Consider the following 19,717-nt stretch of genomic DNA (forward strand, 5'->3'; position numbering starts at 1 on the left):
GAGACCACAAGGCAGGGATGACCAGTAAATGATTTTTATTTCAAAGATACAGAGCATGCAATTAAAGGTGCATATGTCACTGGTCCGAACCCCTGACGCAAGCTAGCCTCTAACTTGACTAAAACATATAAGCTATGTGCAAAGAGACATGCTATGACACCGCACGTAATACTGTATGACGAACGGTTGCTAAAATTTTGCTGAATGCTTTGTGGAGTACTGCCACCACATTATATACCAATGGTTACATGGATATCAATGCCCCCCCCCCCCCCCCCCCCCATTTTTCTTCTAGTCCCATTAAACTCTGCGCCGCCTAGCACACAGTGTCTGAGAGTAATTAGAGAATAAGACAAAGAATCCTACATATATCTCCGGCGCCACACGAGAGTTTTAAGTGAACGCTTCGAATACAGGCACCGAGACAATTTTCGTATTAATGGCACGGCGTCTAAACCACAGTGCCCAATGAGCTCAATTGACCAGCTCAACGCGATGTCGCAAGTCCCAGCCGCAGCGCGTATCGCACCATCCGTCCAGTGTTAAGTTGCGAGCAAAGCCAACTGGGCCAGCGCAGTGCATGGTTGAGGATTAAGCTCTACCGCAAGTGGATCTCTCTCTCTTTTAAACGCGATCCGAAGTCCCAACGTCTTAACACGGAGGCGGTTTCGCCTCCATCGAAAAAATGCGACCGCCGCCTCCGCAAGCTCGCTATCTCGTCGTCGGCAGCCGGCGAAACCCTTTAGCCATCACCGAACTGCGGCAACGGGTAGGAGTTTAAACGTTTTGAGCTTTTTTGCAAGAAACGCGTGCGCAGGAATGAGACCCCCCCCCCCCCCCCGCTTAGAATACTGAATTTTTTTTTGTATAGTTTTTCTTTGTGGCTCCTTGGCTGCACTCAGGTGGACTGCGATAACTGCTATTCCCTTGCCACGCAGGGGAGTGGAGCGCTCGAGTCACTCCGCTGGGGCGGGCCATGTCCTGCTTTCCCGTGAGCCCCCGCTATGCCAAGATGTTGGCCCTCTCCCACCAGCACGGCCTGCTGCCCTACGTGGTTGCCGTAGTGGCCGCCATGACTGTGCAGGAGGTCTTCTTCACCATGGGCTTCTCTGGTGAGGACAGCAAGCAGGTGAGCTGTCCACGTGTCTGTGGATTGGTTGAGGCAGCCAAGAGGGCAGAATGGGTCGAGGAACAAACGCAGTTTAATGGCATCCCAGTCTAAATCTAGAGGAAGAAATAGATGGGCTTGGGCAGGGAATGTAATGTGAAGGCAAGATAACCAATAGTTGCTAATGGTAATAAACTGGATTCCAAGGGAAGGGAAGTGTAGCAGGGTGCGGCAGAAATTTAGGTGGGTGGTTGAGATTAACATAGAGTTTCTTACTATTACCTGGAGGGAAAGCTGGCGGCGCTGCACTTCAGCCACCATGGACGCCCAAAGCATCATGGGGCGGTGAGCTACTTGTTGCGGCACAGTCGTAGTTTTTTGGGAACACAGAGTGGCAGTACTAAGGCGTTTCATTCCGAAAACGTAGTTCGTGTGTGCGCAGACGACTTTCCCGCGAACGCAGTGTGCAAAAGCCACAGTAGTGAAATCGCGACAACACACGACGCCAATAAAAGGTTTCACTTTTCCGAAATGCCATTAAAAAACCTCTTATAGTATTTAAGCAACAACATCTTTTTTGAAAACATATTTACTTTTAAAAGTGCGCCTGTTAATTACGAAATATTAGTTTTTATAGTGTTCATTACTAGGCCAATAGGAGAGCGAGTCGTCTCTTATTTTGGGCAAACTTTGCACTTAAATGCTTTTCTGCTCATTTGTTGCAATCATTAGACCAGATATTGAATGTTAGGATGTTTGTAGTTATCAAACAGCTTTATTTTTCTATTAATTTTTGGCCAAAAGTTGCAGTTCCGCAACAAGTAGCTCACCGCCCCATGATGCTTTGAGCGCCCATGGTGGCTGAAGTGGTCTCGAGGGATCGCCATGCAAACTCCCATAGACGGGCTGCCAGCTTTCCCTCTAGGTAATAGTAAGAAACTCTATGAAGATTAAGATGTTCGCGGGGATAGGATGGCCGCAGCTGTCACAGGACAGGATTAATTGGGAAGACATGGGAGAGGCCTTCTTCCTGCAGTGGGTGTATTCAGGATGGTGATAGGGACAACGAACCTCAATGGCTCAGGCACCTCTGGCCATTTTGAATCTCTTGAAGGTGCTGCACTGTTAGTGCTCAAATCTTGTATCTTGCTGATGTGAATTTACTTCTCGGGTTTGCGATAAATTTTGCTGTCATGACAGCTTCAAATTATACTAAGGGATTGAAAGACATTTCATTATGTAGTAGGAACTGCATTGCAGAAGTGTCTGCTGGTAGCGTAGCTGAACTGTACAGGCCTGTTTTTACTCTTGATAATGGTAATTCTTATTGGATCCAATCCTTGGTGTGCTAATGTAGGTGGTATTTTTTCATGGAGGGGCATAATGCTGCAAAATGGATGTTTTTAAAAACTTCAGAATTTGGTTGTTCCAGTGCTTCGCTCAGAATTCTGATCTGTCCTTCGAATGGTAACGTGGCGCTGCTTATAAATTCTGCGCATTCTTGTTCTAGTCTGGAAATATATTTGAAATATATATTTGAAATATATTTAAATATATATTTGAAATAGCTGTACCAGAGCTGTAGCAGAGCTTTAGCTTTCTATCTGGATACGGTCAAACCTCAGTATAACGAACATGGATATTACGAATTATTTACTGTATTAAACACATGACCGCATGAAACGGACTCCCCAGCACTATGGGGTGCTTGCTCGGGTGGCAGGTGGCGGGCTTCACCGCAGTACACAGGTGACTGTCAGTGGTGCGGAAAGTGTTCGCTCAAAGGTTCGGACTTTTATTTTGCATTAGTATTATTATCTCGCATTTGCCAACAGCGCCACAGAAAATACAGCTGCAGGGTTGGTAGCCCGGTAGTTAGCATGTGTTCACATGTGTTGAACCCGTCGACAGCACCCTAAAAGCAGCGGCCGGGAGAGTTGTAGTCTTGTAGCAGCCATTGTGCACTCATGTTGGCTGTCACGGAGATGGTGAAAACGGCGATAGCTTTTGCTCCGATGTGCAGTTTTTCACGTGACACAGCTATAATGTGGGGAAGCCACTCTAGCTAGTGCTTGGCATGTCGCTTTTGCGTGCTAGCAGTGCCAACCTATCTGGTGCCCGTTTTTTTTGCACCTTTTGGAATCGCCCTGAGCGCTTTCAAAAATGTCAATAAGACTTGGGAAAAGGACTCCCCATTTCTCTGGTAAGGATCACCTGAGTTGCTGCCCCATCACTAAATTGCACTGCTCTATCATGCGTGTTTGGCGAAATTTTGTAATAAGAATTCCAGCTGTAGCAAACTATTTAATGATTTTTAACCTGTTGGCTATAACGAGGTTTGACTGTACATGCTTGTGATGCCTGGACAGGGCACATCGCTGAATTTTCAAAAAATGAAATGGTTCAGCTGCTTGTGAGCAAGGTTTTCTGCATATTTTTGTATTGCACTACTGTTGCGTGTACATGCTGACCTGTTTTCCCAACCAGGATAAACAAGCCAGGTGGAAAAAGGTGCGAGAGATGTGGGCGGGGCAGGTAAGTACATTACATATGGTTGCATGCGTGCGTGCTCATTCGTGTGTGTGTGCGTGCATTGTGTAACATGTATAGGTGGGCTGTGGCACTTTTGTTTGCATAGCACAGTGCTTGCATTTGCACAAAGCCCTTACTTGTAGCACTTTGGCAATACTAGACTGGCACTGAAGTCCTTACCTAATGCTCCTGGTCCTTACCCCATCCCTTTCCTTTCCCTCTTTCTACTAGTGGAGGGTAACGGACAAGGACATCCTCTTTATTAACCTCCTTGCCTTTCATCTTCCTCCTCTCTCTCTCTCTCTCACTTCAGTATGTGATGGATTGTTGGAACTGACTGATGGTTCTTAATCATGATGGTGTCGACAGCCCTCGAGCACTAGTGGAGGTGGTTGATGTTTTTAGTAAAGATAGTTTGCCCAGATAAATGGAGGCAGAGGTCTTACAGTCGTAAAGAATGCAATGCAGAATGGTACTGAAATGTATTTACTCAAAGGTAGTTTAAAAGCAGTAAGTTAAATGGCAACTGCAAAGGCTTTAGATTTCAGTGAGCTTAAGGGGTCGAATGGGTGAAACTTGCAGGTAAAGCATGCTAGGTCTATTTGAGCTTGCATTTGAGATGGTGATGTAATCGCCGATTAAAATTGTTACGGCCTTCAAGCTTCTCCACACCGCACAGCAGCACGTTGGGGCCACATGATGACGTCATCTACAGTAGCAGTACATTTCCAAAGCATAAACGCTTGATTTGAGGGAGCAAAACCAATGCCACTGAAGGCCAAGCGTTGTTTGGAAGCAGCGGAATCTTACCGTCCATGACATCACGTCAAGCTTCTCCGCACTCCTTCAGTGCTGTGATGAGGAGAAGCCTAAAATTTAGTCATTGATTATGTTGTCATTTTCAATGATAGCACAAAAAAATCTTGGCTTTAATGTTTATGTCTACGTGCCGAGAAGCGTTTATGGCAAGGAACGGTTCCTGAACAATAATTTTCTAAAAATACTCAGGTTAAGAAAATTGGTTACAATTTGGAACATAATATTTAGCGAAAAAGGTTTTGTTTCTTCAAAAGGAGGACTTTACACTTCTGTGTCTTATATGATAATAATTTTTTCAGCCAAATCTAAAATTTCAAGAAATTGGCGCGTCTCCTTTTGTGTGAAATTGCCCAGTACTAATCTGCATAATAGAGTGCGCCAGTAGGGTGGCGAAGGGGTTATGCATCGACTCATTTTTGTCTCGACTTTATTGGCCAGGGAGGTCAACAAGTTGGGGAGTCGACTTATGTATGTGGCAGCATACTATAGTCGGTGCTGTTGCACAAAGTGCTCTTGTGCTGAATACAAATACAAAAAAACTGATGCCTTCTTCATTGCACAGGGTCATTCCTTGGCTCTTGGGGATGTCATGGTGTTGCTGAAAGCGGTTGGTGCCTCTGAATTCGTTGGCTGCACACCCGCATTCTGTGAGAGCCATGGTCTTCGCTACAAGGCTATGGTTGAGATCCGGAAGCTTCGCATTCAGCTCACAAATGAGTGTATGTCTTTATTTTATTTGAGGCAAAATGCATTCACTTGCCTAGTGAAAGAAATTTCTCCTTTACTGAATTCTGCATTTAGCGAGACTCTATTCTTGCGTGCAGTAATTCTGCCTGTGATGCAAAGAAGCACATGCGGAGCTAATCGATTGTATTTCCTCACAGCAATGTTTCAGCTTTCTTTTAAACTGAGGAACTTTCAGGGGCAGATTTTGGGGGGACAGGAGGCTGTTGAAGAAGTACAGTCTTTGTCAGAAGTAACCAGGCTGCATGGTTTGCTTCAAGCTCGTACTGTGGAGCCCTTAGAGCTTCCCTGAAGCTGAAATAGTCGTTGAAGGTAAGGACTGGGGGTCTTCTTACCTTCCAACACGTTTTGATCTTTAGGAAAGCCACAAGGGCTCCACTATACAAGCTAGAAGCAAACCATGCAGCCTGGTTACTTTTGACAAAGACTGTACATTTTGCAAGCAGGATGCCCTCCTCCCCCCTTCTCTCTTGCCAGCTGCCCTTTCTAAGAGTCCTTCATAAATTGTTGATCAATTTTTCAATTGTTCTTTTTGTTCGTTGATCAATTGTTCGTTGATAAATTGTTCTTGAATTTGATCAACTGTTCTTGAATTTGATCAATTGTTCTTGAATTGCTTGCTTGTTCCTGAGATCGTTTTGTTGTTTCCAGAATTTGTGTATTTCTATATTGTGTGCCCACCCTGCGAAGGTCTTGTAAAAGATCGCAGTATCAATAAATAAAAATAAATCTGCCCCTGGGAGTCGTTGCCCTTGCTGTTTTTACTTTCACCCTGATTACTTCTGTGCAGTATCCTGCGATGTTTATTGCAGCCTGTGGCTTTCTATTTCATTTTGTTTTATTGCCTTAAGGGCCCAAAAATGTTTTCTTTCTCTTCTCTCTCAGTGAACCTGCTCATTCCCAACCTGAACCTGTCAGTGGACCCTGCGTTGGAGCCACCGACTGATCTGCAAGCAAAACTCATTCGTCAGGTTCTGCTCATGGGTTTCAGTGACCACATTGCCAAGTATGTTATGTGGCTGTGCTTTCTAGCCTTCTGTTTTGAGCCCAGCAAAGAATGGATGGTTTTGGATTTGCACACTGCAGTACTGTGACCACTTAAACATGCTTGATCAGTTTATGGAACGCAGCAAAAATTGCTGCTGGCATCGAATTATAAATTTGCACACTAGGTTGTACAATGCCTTCTGTAAAATGGAATAGCTGATAGCTACTCACTGCATGTGCAAGTCACTAAAGTAGAGTAAAATGTGCTGTTGCTGCAAATTGCAAATTTATCAGGAAACAAAATGTCACTTTTTTTGCCTGCTGTAGAAGTCGGTCAATTTCATTTTTTGTCTTTTTTGTAGGGGTGTGCGAATATCAAATTCTTCGAATACGAATCGAATACGAATACTTGGCTCCGAATATCGAATCGAATATCAAATAATCAAGGACAGACGCATTTAACCACTACAAAACAATTATTTGAGCACCCAAGAACATCAGAGTTCAACTATCGATGATTAAATGAACACAAAAGGTGTGTGTGGCTGCATAAAAAGTATCAGTCTCGAACATTATTCTTAGAAGAGTGGAAATATCAGATAAGATGGCTAGTACACAGCATTGATTAAGGCTAGCTTGCCATCAGCACGATTGAGCGTTGCTGGGATGAACATAAAAGGTTGTCGTGAAGGAAAACCCGCTGCTCCACATGGTCAGACAGAAGTACAGTCAAGCCCACTTATAACATTATTCAAGTGCCATGAAAATACCATTGTTATAACCAATAATTGTTATAACAGGGTTGTGCCAAAAAAAAAAGAAAGGATGACAAACTTCAGAGCATTTATTGACAGTAAATACCCACAGGGGTTTGATTGTTCTAATGCCTGTAAAAGCTTGTTAAATCGAACTTCAGGGAACCGGAACAATGTTCACCGTTCACCGATGACCAAAGCACCGCCATCACTGCGCCACAGGGAGCTTTGCGCACCTCCTCGTCACAGGAATCAAGCCGGCTTTTTGGAAGCTATTCTTATGGGAAATTCAAGAAGCATGCAGAACCAAGGGTGCGGTGACAGCTGACAAGAGAAAAACTGCGCTGGCTGCATGCACGCGCGCTGCACTGACTGATTAGGGGTACGCATGGCGTGCGTAGCCAATGAAGCAATGCAGCAGCTCTCCTGACGTGATGACGCCTGCCTCTTTTGCTTTCGTGGCGTTGCTGCGCCAGCTTAGTCCATTGGTCGGCCCCACACATGCATGCTTTTGTGTTGTAAGCATGGTTTTGCTGGTGTGGTTGTAGCATTTCTTTTCTTTTTCTGTAATGGTTGACACTCAATTACCAGATTTGATTGTTATAACCAATAATGTGCCTTGACAGCATTGCTATAAGCAGGTTATTTTACCATAGAACACATGGCAAAGCTGAAGGTGCCATGACCGACCATTGTTATATCCGATATATTGTTATAACCAGCATTGTTATAAGTGGACTTGACTGTAGTTCCCTTCTAGCTGAAACGACTCCTCCAGCCACAGAAAATGTCCTCTCACTTGGCACTGAACTGGCACGTATTTCGAGGTACTGCGGGCACAGCTCTGGCTACACCAGCTTCGCAGGTGTAGCCACAAAGAAGCTCACCAGCGCAGTCAGCTACGGCATGGCTCTTGGAGGTCCATGCACATTGCTCTGGGCGCCGCCTTGTTGTTGTCTTTGTCGATAGGGCTTGCGGACCGAAATGAACGCCGGTGCTCACAATGAATATTCGGCTAGATACAAATATTCGCGTCGGGTCGAATATCCGAGACAACACGAATACTTGGATTTCGAATCGAATACGAATACTAAAAATATAATATTCGAAGTATATTCGAAAATTTCGGATATTCGCACACCCCTACTTTTTTGTTGAAGTTATATTTTAGGCCTTTCCCCCTTTTTTCCCTCTACCCTAATAGGAAGATGACAGATGAGGAAAGATGCAGTCAGACAGAAAATGCCATTGCTAAGAATGCATACAAGGTAAGCCACATGAATGTGCACATGCAGATAGCCATTCATGTGTATCTTGTGATGTGCAGAGCATGGAAGTGGATGGTCCCGTGTTCATCCATCCAAACTCGGTGCTGAGCAGCAAGCAGCCGCCATTTGTCTTGTACCAGGAAATATTCGAGACAAGTAGGATGTTCATGAGAGGTTAGTGCTACACTTTCGAAGATATGCGAGGGATTTAGAGGATAATCCTCAACGTGGGCTTGCTTTGCACTGCTGACTATTTTGGGTATCATCATCCTTGAATGAGAATGGAAACAAAGCTGGCCTGAGAGTGCACGACTATAAGGGATGAATGAAACTGCTTTGTGTACCTTCTTCAGACTGCTCTTTCATATTTACCAGTGCTTATATTTGTTAATGCCTTGAAGAAAATTCATTGCCTGCTTGTCTATTGATGTGCACTATATATGGTGCATTTAATTTAAGTTCATGTTCTGAATAATTGTTGTTGATTTCCATGAAGGATATGCTTTGCTGGATAGCAAACCTTGTTTCATTGTACTTCCTAGCAGCAGTGTATAAAAGCTCGTGAAAGAAGCTTCTTTTAGAATTCAGTTGGTTGCTTCTGACGCTAATCAAATTGATACTACAGTCAAACCTGGTTGTAACAAACATGGATATTACAAATTATTGGCTATATCGAACTGTTCCTAAATATATTTAACAAACACGTGCAGTTCTTAACGTATATATCCAGCGCGATTTGCCATAAAACGGATATATCGAACTGCCAAGTGCTAACTGTGCCCGCCCGACGACAGGCGGCAGGCTTTTCCTCGTTGCACAGGTGACTGGTTGTGCGGCAAGTGTTCGTGCCACAGTTCACAATTTATCTTTCACTAGAGGGGCCTTATTTCTCACTTGCCAACAGCGCCGTGGAAGATATGGAGTGTGAACAGTTGGTAGCCAAGCGGTCGGCACCAATTTGCATCTCTTGTACCTGTTGATGGGGCTCCAGAGCCAGCGGCAAGGTCGCTTGTAGCCTTCCAGTAGCCATCCCATGCCATCGTCAACTTTCATGGAGGTGGCGAAAACAGCGATACTGTCATTTTGGTGGCCCATTTTTCACATGTCACAAGGAAAGCCACCCTAGCAGGAATTTGACCTGCCGCAGCCACGTGCTGGGTGTACTGTGTGGGGAAGCCAACCGAACTGGCGTTTGCTGCTTGTTTTTTTTTTGCAGCATCTGCAATCGCCGCGAGCACTTTCGAAACAGCAGTAAAACTTCGTAAAAGTACTCTCCCAGTTGTCATCATTTCACTGACTAAATTACGGTTCTGCGTCTCTTAAGTTTTGAGTTTTGGGCGAAATTTTATATTATAAATTTCGGCTATACCTTGAGATTTTTTTACCTGTTCGCTGTAACGAGGTTCGACTGTACATTAAAGGCAACTCGATCTCGACTTGCTGTTGTTGCTAAACTATGCCACCAAAGTAGAGCAACATAAGTGTGTACTATTGCTTTGAGGCTTGCTTCAATCTGTATTGTGTTCATAGAACTGAAGATACAGTTTTTCATGGACAAATGTACTATGAAAAATTGGACTTCGTCATTTTTCTGAAGTAGTACATAGTATTCAGTTTCTGTTGTAAAAAGACTTCCAGACCAATTTGGGTTTTGTGCATTATAATTATCACTGATTTCTTGCTATCCAGTGGTTGCAGAGGTGGAGCCTGAGTGGCTGCCTGTTTATGCTCCAAAATACTGCACCTTTTCACCACCACTGGAGGAACCACCGCCGCGCTACGATCACAAGAGTGACAAAGTGCTCTGCTTTGTAACAGCTACGTTTGGTGAGCATTTTCATCGTAGCTCCTATCTGCTCCTGTCTTCTTGCTTTACTATTTTTGTCAAGGCAATAAAGTTTTTGCTTCATGTTCTCGGCAATTACAAACTCAGTTTACAGAAACAGTTACAAAATGAGGCTATGGGATATTCATGTTTCTCGCGAGATTTCAGGGGGAGAGGGGAGCGTAACAGCCGGGAAGTGTAGTAGTAGCCGAATGCAGCGTGCGGAAAAAAAATTTGACATTATCACCTGCTGCTTTTTTTTTTATTTATAACAAGCGCAATATACTGTGGGGTTTAAATTGGGGAGATAAACACGTTCTCCCCGTTTAACCGCGGCTGACACAGTTCAAAGCCGTGCGGACCCCACCCCGTGGTCACGAGCGCTACCGAGCGCATGCCGACCACGGCGGGCCTTGCTCTGCGGGAACAAAGGAACGACACACTGGCTGACACAAACAAGGCATTTATTGCTATAACCACAATAACGCCAGCTAGCAACAAAATACACTGAGGAATCGAGGATGTCCGACTCACCAGCACGGTTACGAGCGAACGTTTGCCCACGGTAGGCCAGAGGGAAAACTTCGAGGCCGGACGGGACGGGCTTGGCGGGAGCAAGTTCCGACCAAGAGGCACCCGTCGACGAAGAGCGAAGCCGCCAGCGAAGCGTCCGCTCGCTTCCCGGTACCAGGGAGAAGAAAGCAGATTTTCCCCCGCGCGCGCGCAGCAAAATGCCATCCGTGGCGCTGGTGTCGCTGCGACGCAAGCGCCCTCCCCTGTTAGTTGAAAGTAACCGAACCGAGAGGAGTGCTTTGCGGGGGGGCTAACCACAGGGAACTAGTGCGTTGCGGGAAAGCGAATGCAGGGGACGAAGGCGTCCCCACAATACTTATCAAGGTTTTGCAAGGCTTTGTAGCCTTTCACAATTATGCTGCCTGTGCAGAATGTCCTAAACACCCTGCAATGACTTTTTGACTGCCTGAGGAGTAGTTTGTGCGAGGGAGGCAGCAGCGAGGACAGAGTGCGCACGGAGCAGACCCAGTTATGGTATGCATGCGCTTCTGCACTGTGTTTGCGGTGGCTGCTTTGATCCTATACAATCCTTGCCTCTTGAAATGTAGAAGTCGCATCTTACTAGTTGCAGGCGACAGGAACGAAGCGGGTGACGGAAACAAAAGCTTCGAGCCAACCCACTCAACAGCATCACATATGGTGCAGCCCATACAGCATGTGCCACAGCATGGTTTTGTTTTTGCACCTTTGGTCATTTGCTCAGTGGCGATGGAACTGCACCAGCAACTGCTACAGATAACTCCCCCCCATAAGCGTCAGCACGGGTGCAGTGTGTCAGAAGCCATCGAACACAACAGCAGTCAAGTGCCGACGGAATACAGAGTCTCGCTTTGGCCGGCATGCTGTTGCTGTTTCACGAGTCTAAACTTCGGCTGTGAAATGTTGGCATGGGGTAAACCCCATCGTAAGACCAACATTCGCGACACATCAAGTGGGAATGCTGTCACAACTGTGATGCAACAGCCGAATTTGTGTTGATTTGTTTCACTGGAAACTAGAGCAGGGCTGGCTGATAAAAACGAAGCACCCGAGAGCAGAGAGAGAGAGACTTTAATGCAAGGCCAAGAATTTAGCCGGTGTTGACATGCTACTCTGCATTGGGTAGGGATTTTGAGGGAGAAAGACAGAAAGAGAAAATCACAGAAAATCAGAAAATTCAAAAAGGAATAAGAGTATGGAAATAAATAAATTAGAACAAAAACATGGAGTAAAGGTGAATGCAGTAAAGTTTTAAAGTTGATGAAGAAGTCCAGAGTCCTGCAGGTGGGCAAAGAAAAAGTTAAATGCATGGCAAATACGTATCTGTGTAAAAGACAAGGACACAGAAAGAAAAGACACACAAAGTGTTTTGCGCTGTTTTAAGGAATCATGGTTCACCAACTAGCCTGCACGTCTACCTAGTAAGTATCAGTGTGTATGCAAAAAGGTTTTAAAGTTTGTTAATTAGTCTAATGTGCTTCACATAGACAAACAGAAGTTTCTATGCTTGGTGCTCTGGTGTAGAGAGGGACCGAAAGCACAGTTCACTGTTACTGGCACTTGCGCGAGACACTCCATCCGAGCACGTAACAGCGGGATTCTACTGTTTTGTATAGAAGTCTCATATGTCTGAAAGTTCAGTGATGTGCTTGCGTTCTGTGTGCAGGACCCCATGCATGGCAGATGGAGGCTGTGGAGCAAGAATTCCCCGAGAGCCTCGATAAGTTCCGGTGGTTTGCGCGCTTTCTGCTCCAGGGAGATGTCTTGCCCTTCTTTGAGAAGTATAGCAAGCTGCTGCTGTCACCACCCATCACCATGATCAAGAGTTGGGCCAGGTTAGTTCTCGCATAATTACGCGTGCATGGAGCTGGAGGCATGTCTGTGCGTGCTACCCTGACTGCATGGGCAGCAGATTTAGAACTCCATGAGAAAGTTGCAAATTTGCATGAATAAGAATCTTTTTACCAGCTTTTGCTTGTATTAAATAAATTGTATGTGTGCAAAAAGATTTGAATTCATGCCTTATTCATAGTTATTCATATTTCATAGTTTATTCATAGGTATTCATAGTTGTTCATAGTTATTCATAGTTATTATTTATAGTATTCAGAAAATACCGTGCTTTCCTTGACGGTGTGTCGGCAGTTGGGTTGCAGGTTAGAGAAGAACAAATATTTATTTCTGCAGCACAGTAGGTTACTAGACTAATGATTGCACTCTGCTATGGTTTGCACAAAAAAACGAGTACGCCCAGCACTTGCACAGTCATGGATAAGCTAAGCTGAAATGACGGAGTGGCAACCAAAAACTACCAGCGCCGCTGTGCTGTTGCAAGAACGTGAATGGATAATAAGATAAACTCTCCCACGGGAGTGCGTGTAACTATGCCTAGATCAGCGTATATCATCTGTGCTTGAATGGCAATTACAATAGAGTAGACTCCGTGTAAGATGAACTTGAAGGGACCGTGAGAATTTGCTCCGTCTTGTCAGATGTGCTCCCAAAAGGATGTGTGGGCATGTCAGATGTGTCCATATATGAGATCAATGAATAAAATCACCTCACAGTGGAAAGGTAATTGCACAGAGAGCATTTATTGCACTACGCAGGAAGTGAGCTGAAGAGTGAAGGCATGATACTAGCTCATGACATCCATGGCGAGCTCATGGCATTGGGCCGGTTTTTCTTGCCGCTGTCTCTATTTTCTCTCTTCTGAAACGACCTCTATTTGCAGTATTTTCCTGTTTTTTTTGCTTTCCTTCCAGCTTCGAGCGCTCCGAAAGTGCCCGGCTGGCTAGCCATGCAGTAGAGGAACTCAGTTTTTTTTTTACTCTCTCTGTGTCTTATCCCACTCCCTTCACTGCACAGCCATTACCAACTCCACAAGCAGATGCATACGCATGTCTCCATCTGGCTCAGGCGACGTGCATGCGGCACAGATATCTGACTGTTTTAGGTATCCGCGCTGATCAAATGCATTGCAACGCCTTGTCAGTTGTCATATATGTCTAGCCGTGTTAGATGCCCGCGTGTAGGCTGGCGTGATGGTGCCCGGCCTTCCCTGTGCTAAGAACTCCCACAGGAATGCTTCCCCGTAAGAAAGGTTCTCCACACCTTCGTGGTGTTGTGCAGGGAAGCTTTCTGCCATTCCTTCTTAGGTGAGAAGTCCCAACTTTATCCCTGTGCAATAATTATATTGCAATAATTATATTGTTTTTCAATGCACAGCTGTGCATTGAAAAACAATAAGTAAAATCGTGCAATTCGTTTTTTACTGTTGCCTTTTTTTTTCTCAAAAGATGCCTGTGCAAAAAGCTTTTTTTTTTGCTCATTCCACTATTGCACAATGACAAATGAGGGTATCATAATTATTTTTTGGTTCATTGCACACCTCATGCCTTTATGTATGTAAATGCAGAAGCAGTTTGCCTTGCCATGAACAAACTGAAGTCATCACTGGTGGACTCAGATGTATATTTAGCACATTTTTAAAAATAGAAAAAAAAAATTCTTTATCAATTGTTTTAATATTTTGATTAGGTTCAGACAATGTCCTTCTTAAAACAGACAACTGATTTTGTGTTTTTATCTGCTACTAGAAATTTTTCCCAGAAAAGTGGCCTCATACCTTAGAATGAACTAGACAGGACCAGAAAATTTCTTCGTCTTATCAGAAGTTTGTCTTAACAGAAGTCCGCCCAAAAAAGATATGTGAACATGCTATGCGTGCCCATATATGTGTTACATGAAAACAATGAATAAAATGACCTTGCAGTGAGAGGATAATTACAGATGGAGCATATGTGGCACTATGCATGAAGTGAGCTGCAGAGTGAGGGCATGAAGCAAATTCACACTATCCTACTTGAAAACACCATTTGTCTAGCTTTATTTTTTTCACCAGCTCTCTTTTCCCCCCTCTCTCTCTCTTCCACATCGTCTTCTGTTTGTTTGTGTCTTTTTTTTCTTACTTGATTTTTGAGGCTGCGGAAGCTCTGATTGTGCCCAGCTGGGTAGCGGTGCACCTCTTATCTTGCTCCTTCCGCAGTGTGGCTGTTATCAACTCTGTGAGCTGGTCCAACGGGTCCACCGCAGGCAGTGCCCATATCTGGCCCGATATCTGGCCATCTATCTAGTGCCCGATATCTGGCCATCTCTATGCCGTGATAACGCATATTGTGACGGCGTGTCAGTTGAAAGTTCTGCTCCCAACTGTTTAAGCCCTAAATCAACGAATGGGTGCGCTCCGTGCCGACAGACTTTTTAGTCCGCCGGAGACAGCACATGACACGTGATGCTCGCATGATACTGAGATCTGGCATCTCTACACAGCGCATAAGCACAAGTGAAGGTGCCATGCCTTTTCTGCACCGGCAAGAAAGCTTCCCCGTAAGGAAGCACACTTCCGCAAGACAGCTTCTCTGCATAATATCGCAAATGTGCACAGAAGCCATCTTTTCGGGATGTGCATTCTTGCGTGGAAGCATTTTATATATTTTTCGTTTGCTCGACAGTGCCTCGCAGACGCCCTATGAGGGCCGTCACGCGAGGTTGCTGGAGTGCGCGGCCAGTGTGAAAGTTCATCCTAACCGAATCACACGTGAAACAGCTCGTCATAAGCGGACTCTTTTTTTTTTTTTTTACATTGGGGAACGAACAAATTGTTGTTCATCTTACGTGACAGTTCATCTTAAACGAGTTCGTCTAAACGGGAGTCTGCCTTATGAAGTGACACTGTCAAGGGAGCATTCTTTCCTCAGTTGTGTATGATGCATGTAGGAAGCATAAGCAGGTCTTCAGCAACTTTGGCCTCGTGAGGGCTGTGAAGGCTGTTTATGTAATGTAGTTAGGAGGAGGGCAAACAGAAGGCATGCAGGTGTATGTATAAGTCGAAGCTGTGTGTTAGAATTGTAGACTGCTAGACATGTGCAAGTGATTTTAGGGAGAAAGTTGCAGAGCATCAAATGATGCTGTTTCTGTAGAAGTGTTTGTTCCAATTAATTTTTGCATGCTCAGAGAAAGCCTATGAAGCTGCAGAGGAGCACAGGATTGCGGCTGCTAACATGTGCCATTAGTGACTGCAGCTACATCCTATCTCAGCACCCAGTGGAGAGGTGCAGGCAGTTGTGGAACGTTCAGAATGCATTTCCTCACGCCCTTGTTTCAGAATCAGGCATTTGCCTTACTTGTCACCACTGTAATGAAAATTTTTTTGGGAGCATCAGTTAGGTGAACTGGGCCATGTCATTTGTGTTTGTCTAGCCCACCTATCTCTAAATAGTGATGTGCTGTTTTCTTAACCTTGCCGACCGGCATCCGTTGATTGGTGTACTGTGCCAAGTTTCTGCCAGCAATGACATTTCACTTTCTCTTGAAGCTGGCGGTCTATTATTGGTGGCTGATTCCTTTCGAACAACAGCTGTGCTGCCATCTGAGCCAGGTCACGTCGGACCGTGGCCCTCTTGCTCTCCAGAGGTGACCTTCGCGCGTCTACTGGGAGCACTCAGTGTCTGTGGGGTTCATGCGTCCGCATTTATCGCAGGGCAGGGTCTTGTGCCTAAGAATAGCTTGACTGGCGATGCTGTGTGTATTGTTGACTCTATTCTTGTACTTGTCTTTTAGGCTGCAGCCTCGCACTGAGCGCTTACTGCAAGCCCTCGTCGCTCGGTCTGCGGACTCGAGACAGAAACTGTGCGACTTGTGGGACAGCGAGCCCAAGTGTGAGTGCTGTGTTCCTGCACACGGATCTTTCGTGCGATTTCTTACATCGCCACAAAAATGCATAGTGGCCTTTGCAACGTGCTGCACTGGCATGAGACTTGGTGATGGCGTTCTTATCACTGAATTAGATTGGAGCTGAATATAACATGAATGACAGCTTGCTAAATACATGAACAAGCAAACTTAGCTGCTGAACAATATGCGAGGTACTCAGAATGGCAACATTTCACTGGAATAGTTAGTTATAAATTAGAGTCCAAGCATGTACAAACATGATCCTACTCGTGCTTAGAAAAATGCTATGCACATTAGTCACAAGGTTGTATGTGCATGTTTCTGTCACTCTGTTGCGTGAAAATGAACACAAGTGAGTGGGTGCAGCAGGCTATCATTGCTTCAGTAGTTCAGTGTTAGCTGCTCAGCTGCTCCAACTTCCTTGCATGCATTTTGTGCCAACAATGTGATACAGACACGACACATACAACAGCAGTCTAAATGACATAAAATGAAGTGTAATCATAAGAGCTATCTAGCTTTGTACCATTTTGCCAAAAGTAACCGGGTCCTTAATCTGTTTGAAGTAAGGTGAACAATTGTCCTCAGGTTGCGGCGCCTTTCGGCTTATATGCTTCAGAAGTAAAAAAACTGTTGCTCAGTTACTCTCGGCAAAGAGGGTACCCCACATTGTTAAACTCCGTTTTAGGCTGTTCACCCACCATGGTGGCTCAGTGGTCACAGTGTTCGGTCACTGAGCACAGGGTGACAGGGTAAAATCCCTGCTGTGGTGGTGGCATTACAATAGAGGGAGCCCTCTGCAATGCCAACTCTTTGCCGCCTTTCACTTTCCCCCATCCCTTCCCTCATGGCATAATTCAGGTGCTCCCCAAGAGTGTGAGAATTAGGTAACGTGCCTTGCCTTTCCTCCTGAAACATTTACGTTCACATAATTGGTTGCTCATACAAAACTAAGAGGTCATTTCAGCATGGGAGATGTCTCATTGAATTTCCGGAACAGTTGTGCTCGTGCCATCTGCCTGCCATTTGTGCACTTTCTGCCTGAGGCTGAGGGAGTTGTGTGTATATTATGGCTGTTTGCTTCAGGATTCTTTTCTTGATGCTTAAAAATCTGTGAAGATGACCGTGTAATATTGATCGCTTTGTGGAGTGTCCTTGCGTGGAGGGTAACCGGGGAGAGGGAGAGAGAATAAATTTCTTTGAACTCTTAGTCTCCTGTCTGGGGCTTTTGGTTACTGGAGGGACCGACTGGTTATACCTGAGGCGCTTTTTTTTTTGAAGGGGGGGGGGGTATTTTTTCCAGGATATCAGGAGGTTCTGCTAGACATAAAATGCCTTATTCTGTACACATATTTTTATAAACATGGAAATTGCGGGCTCCTCTGAAAAATTGTTTACCAAATAAGATTTTTCTTCCTCATCTATTAAAAATATTTTGTTGTCGCAACACCAATCTCCTACAAAGCACTCTCGTATCTGAGCAAGACTGGCCTGCACTTATTTGTACAGTGCCAAAGCATCCAACATCACACTGACGATTTTAAATGCGCAAGGCCTTTGGGTTAGGGTGTCAGTAACATGGGTAACGCTTCATGCAGCAACTCCAATAAGACATCTTGTCGGTAGCCACATTTTGGCCTCATGCTTCTAATTCGTCCTTTTTAAACTTATCTTCCAAGTTCATCCGCCTCATGAAAATGAGTGTTAAGAGGTTTAAGATCCCTAGTTGACCAAAGACTCCCCTCTGAAATAAGTACTAGACATTCACGAATTTTTTTGCGCTGTCTTCAGCTTCGTAAAGTGAAAGCCAACTTAGTCTAGAAGGCTCATTTTCGGGGAGAAATCAGATTTATTCCGAATTTTAAAAAAATATGCTTGGGGTGCAAAAACAAAGCGGCCTAGTATACCCAATTGGATGGAACCATTTGATTTTGACCATGTCTTAAAACTTTCGGATACAATGGTAAAACTCGCTTGTGACAGGATTTTAGTAGCTGGAGACTTCAAACTTTATGCAGTGTTCACATATACTACAGTGCATTCATTTTCATGCTTGATAAGCACTTTAAAGCCTACATTGTCAGTTGGAAAACGAGCAGTTTATCTAGGCAGTTTTCCTTACTGCAACTGGAATCTGATATAAAGCACTGCGGTCTGTCTATGGTGTACCCTAGTAGAGATCGATTTTAGAGAATGAGTGAGGGAGTTTTATTCAGTGGTATAATTACCGAACTCTGCTTTTCATATGTCTTGAACCGAAGTTTCAGAAAAGAGTATATTCACAGTAAATAAATAAAAATCTTGGAGGTGTAGTTGGAGGTTGCCTAGTGCTTGATATTTGAACTCTTGAAACACATGAAGATGTTCATTTACAAAGTTGTAGAGCTTGGCAAAAATGCGTGCTCTCTTTAAGGGAATTTGGGATTACAGAAATATGAAGCATGTACGTGATGCAGCAAATGATTTGTTGCTCTTTCCAGCACTTATGCAGTCTGTTGTAATTGACTCCTGCACAATCAATGAAACTTTGCACAGCACTTTACACAGTGGCATTCTGTGGCTGTTTTCATCAATAAGGGAGTCTGCAGTGTACCTATGGAGCAGCCATATGCCAAATACGTATAGCCAGGCAGCGATTTTTTGGGGCACTATACACACAGTTTGGAAGACATTCAGAATGCATCATGAGATGGCGTGCATAAGTATAGTTCTGACTCACTGAATACAATGCATTTTCCCATTTCTTAAAATGGCCAGACAGTCGATTTTCCTTTTGTGAGCATGGCATGGTTGTGGGCAAGACACCAAATTAGAGGTACCCTTGTTCAATCCCATCCTTGTATGTAGTCAAGAGCATGATTGCATAGTGAAATGCAGGGCATATTTTGCATCATGGAGTATGCAAATATGTCATAACTGGACTAGGCAACTGCCAAAAATGCTATTTTGGTAGTTATTGTAGAATGAACCAGCACGTGTACAATTTGAAGTCAAGCGTTTACAACTGCTAGCCATAACCAAGCCCTTTCTCTCTGCATGGACGGACAGACCTGCTGAGAGAGTACCTGGAATGGATACAAGAGAGCCTGCACAACGAAGTCACACTAGCATGGCCTCCAAAGCCAAAGTGAACAGTCAAGACTGGGGCCCTGTAATTCATTTCACACATGTACATATGAAATAAATTTTAAGTTATTGTTGAAAACGAGTCGTGCTTGTATACAACAGTAGTGCAGCAAAACTAAGTGGAGACAATGTGCTATTTTGGAGTGCTTCTTTCAAGGCCCACAAAGCTGAACTTGAGCCTTGGCTTTGGATAGAGACCCTTGCAACAAATGCATTCAGAGCTCTCCAAAAGGCAGCTGGATTAAAAGTTAAGAATAAACACGGG

General features: G+C 44.5%; 1 protein-coding gene across 1 annotated transcript in view; it reads left to right on the forward strand.

The window, feature by feature from the left end:
* Nucleotides 1-19,531, forward strand: part of kz (putative ATP-dependent RNA helicase kurz) — a 34,505-nt gene extending 14,974 nt beyond the window's left edge. The window contains exons 17-26 of the mRNA XM_089574439.1: nt 939-1,129; nt 3,596-3,643; nt 5,022-5,178; nt 6,089-6,209; nt 8,150-8,213; nt 8,273-8,387; nt 9,903-10,040; nt 12,257-12,425; nt 16,213-16,310; nt 19,375-19,531. Coding sequence (XP_089430565.1) covers nt 939-1,129; nt 3,596-3,643; nt 5,022-5,178; nt 6,089-6,209; nt 8,150-8,213; nt 8,273-8,387; nt 9,903-10,040; nt 12,257-12,425; nt 16,213-16,310; nt 19,375-19,457 — 1,184 coding nt within the window. The 3' untranslated portion in view covers nt 19,458-19,531. The remainder of the gene's footprint in view (nt 1-938; nt 1,130-3,595; nt 3,644-5,021; nt 5,179-6,088; nt 6,210-8,149; nt 8,214-8,272; nt 8,388-9,902; nt 10,041-12,256; nt 12,426-16,212; nt 16,311-19,374) is intronic.
* Nucleotides 19,532-19,717: the final 186 nt, after the last annotated feature.

This window comes from Amblyomma mixtum, chromosome 2 (assembly GCF_055824585.1).
Source record: "Amblyomma mixtum isolate Tamu chromosome 2, ASM5582458v1, whole genome shotgun sequence".
Classification (NCBI taxonomy): domain Eukaryota; kingdom Metazoa; phylum Arthropoda; class Arachnida; order Ixodida; family Ixodidae; genus Amblyomma; species Amblyomma mixtum.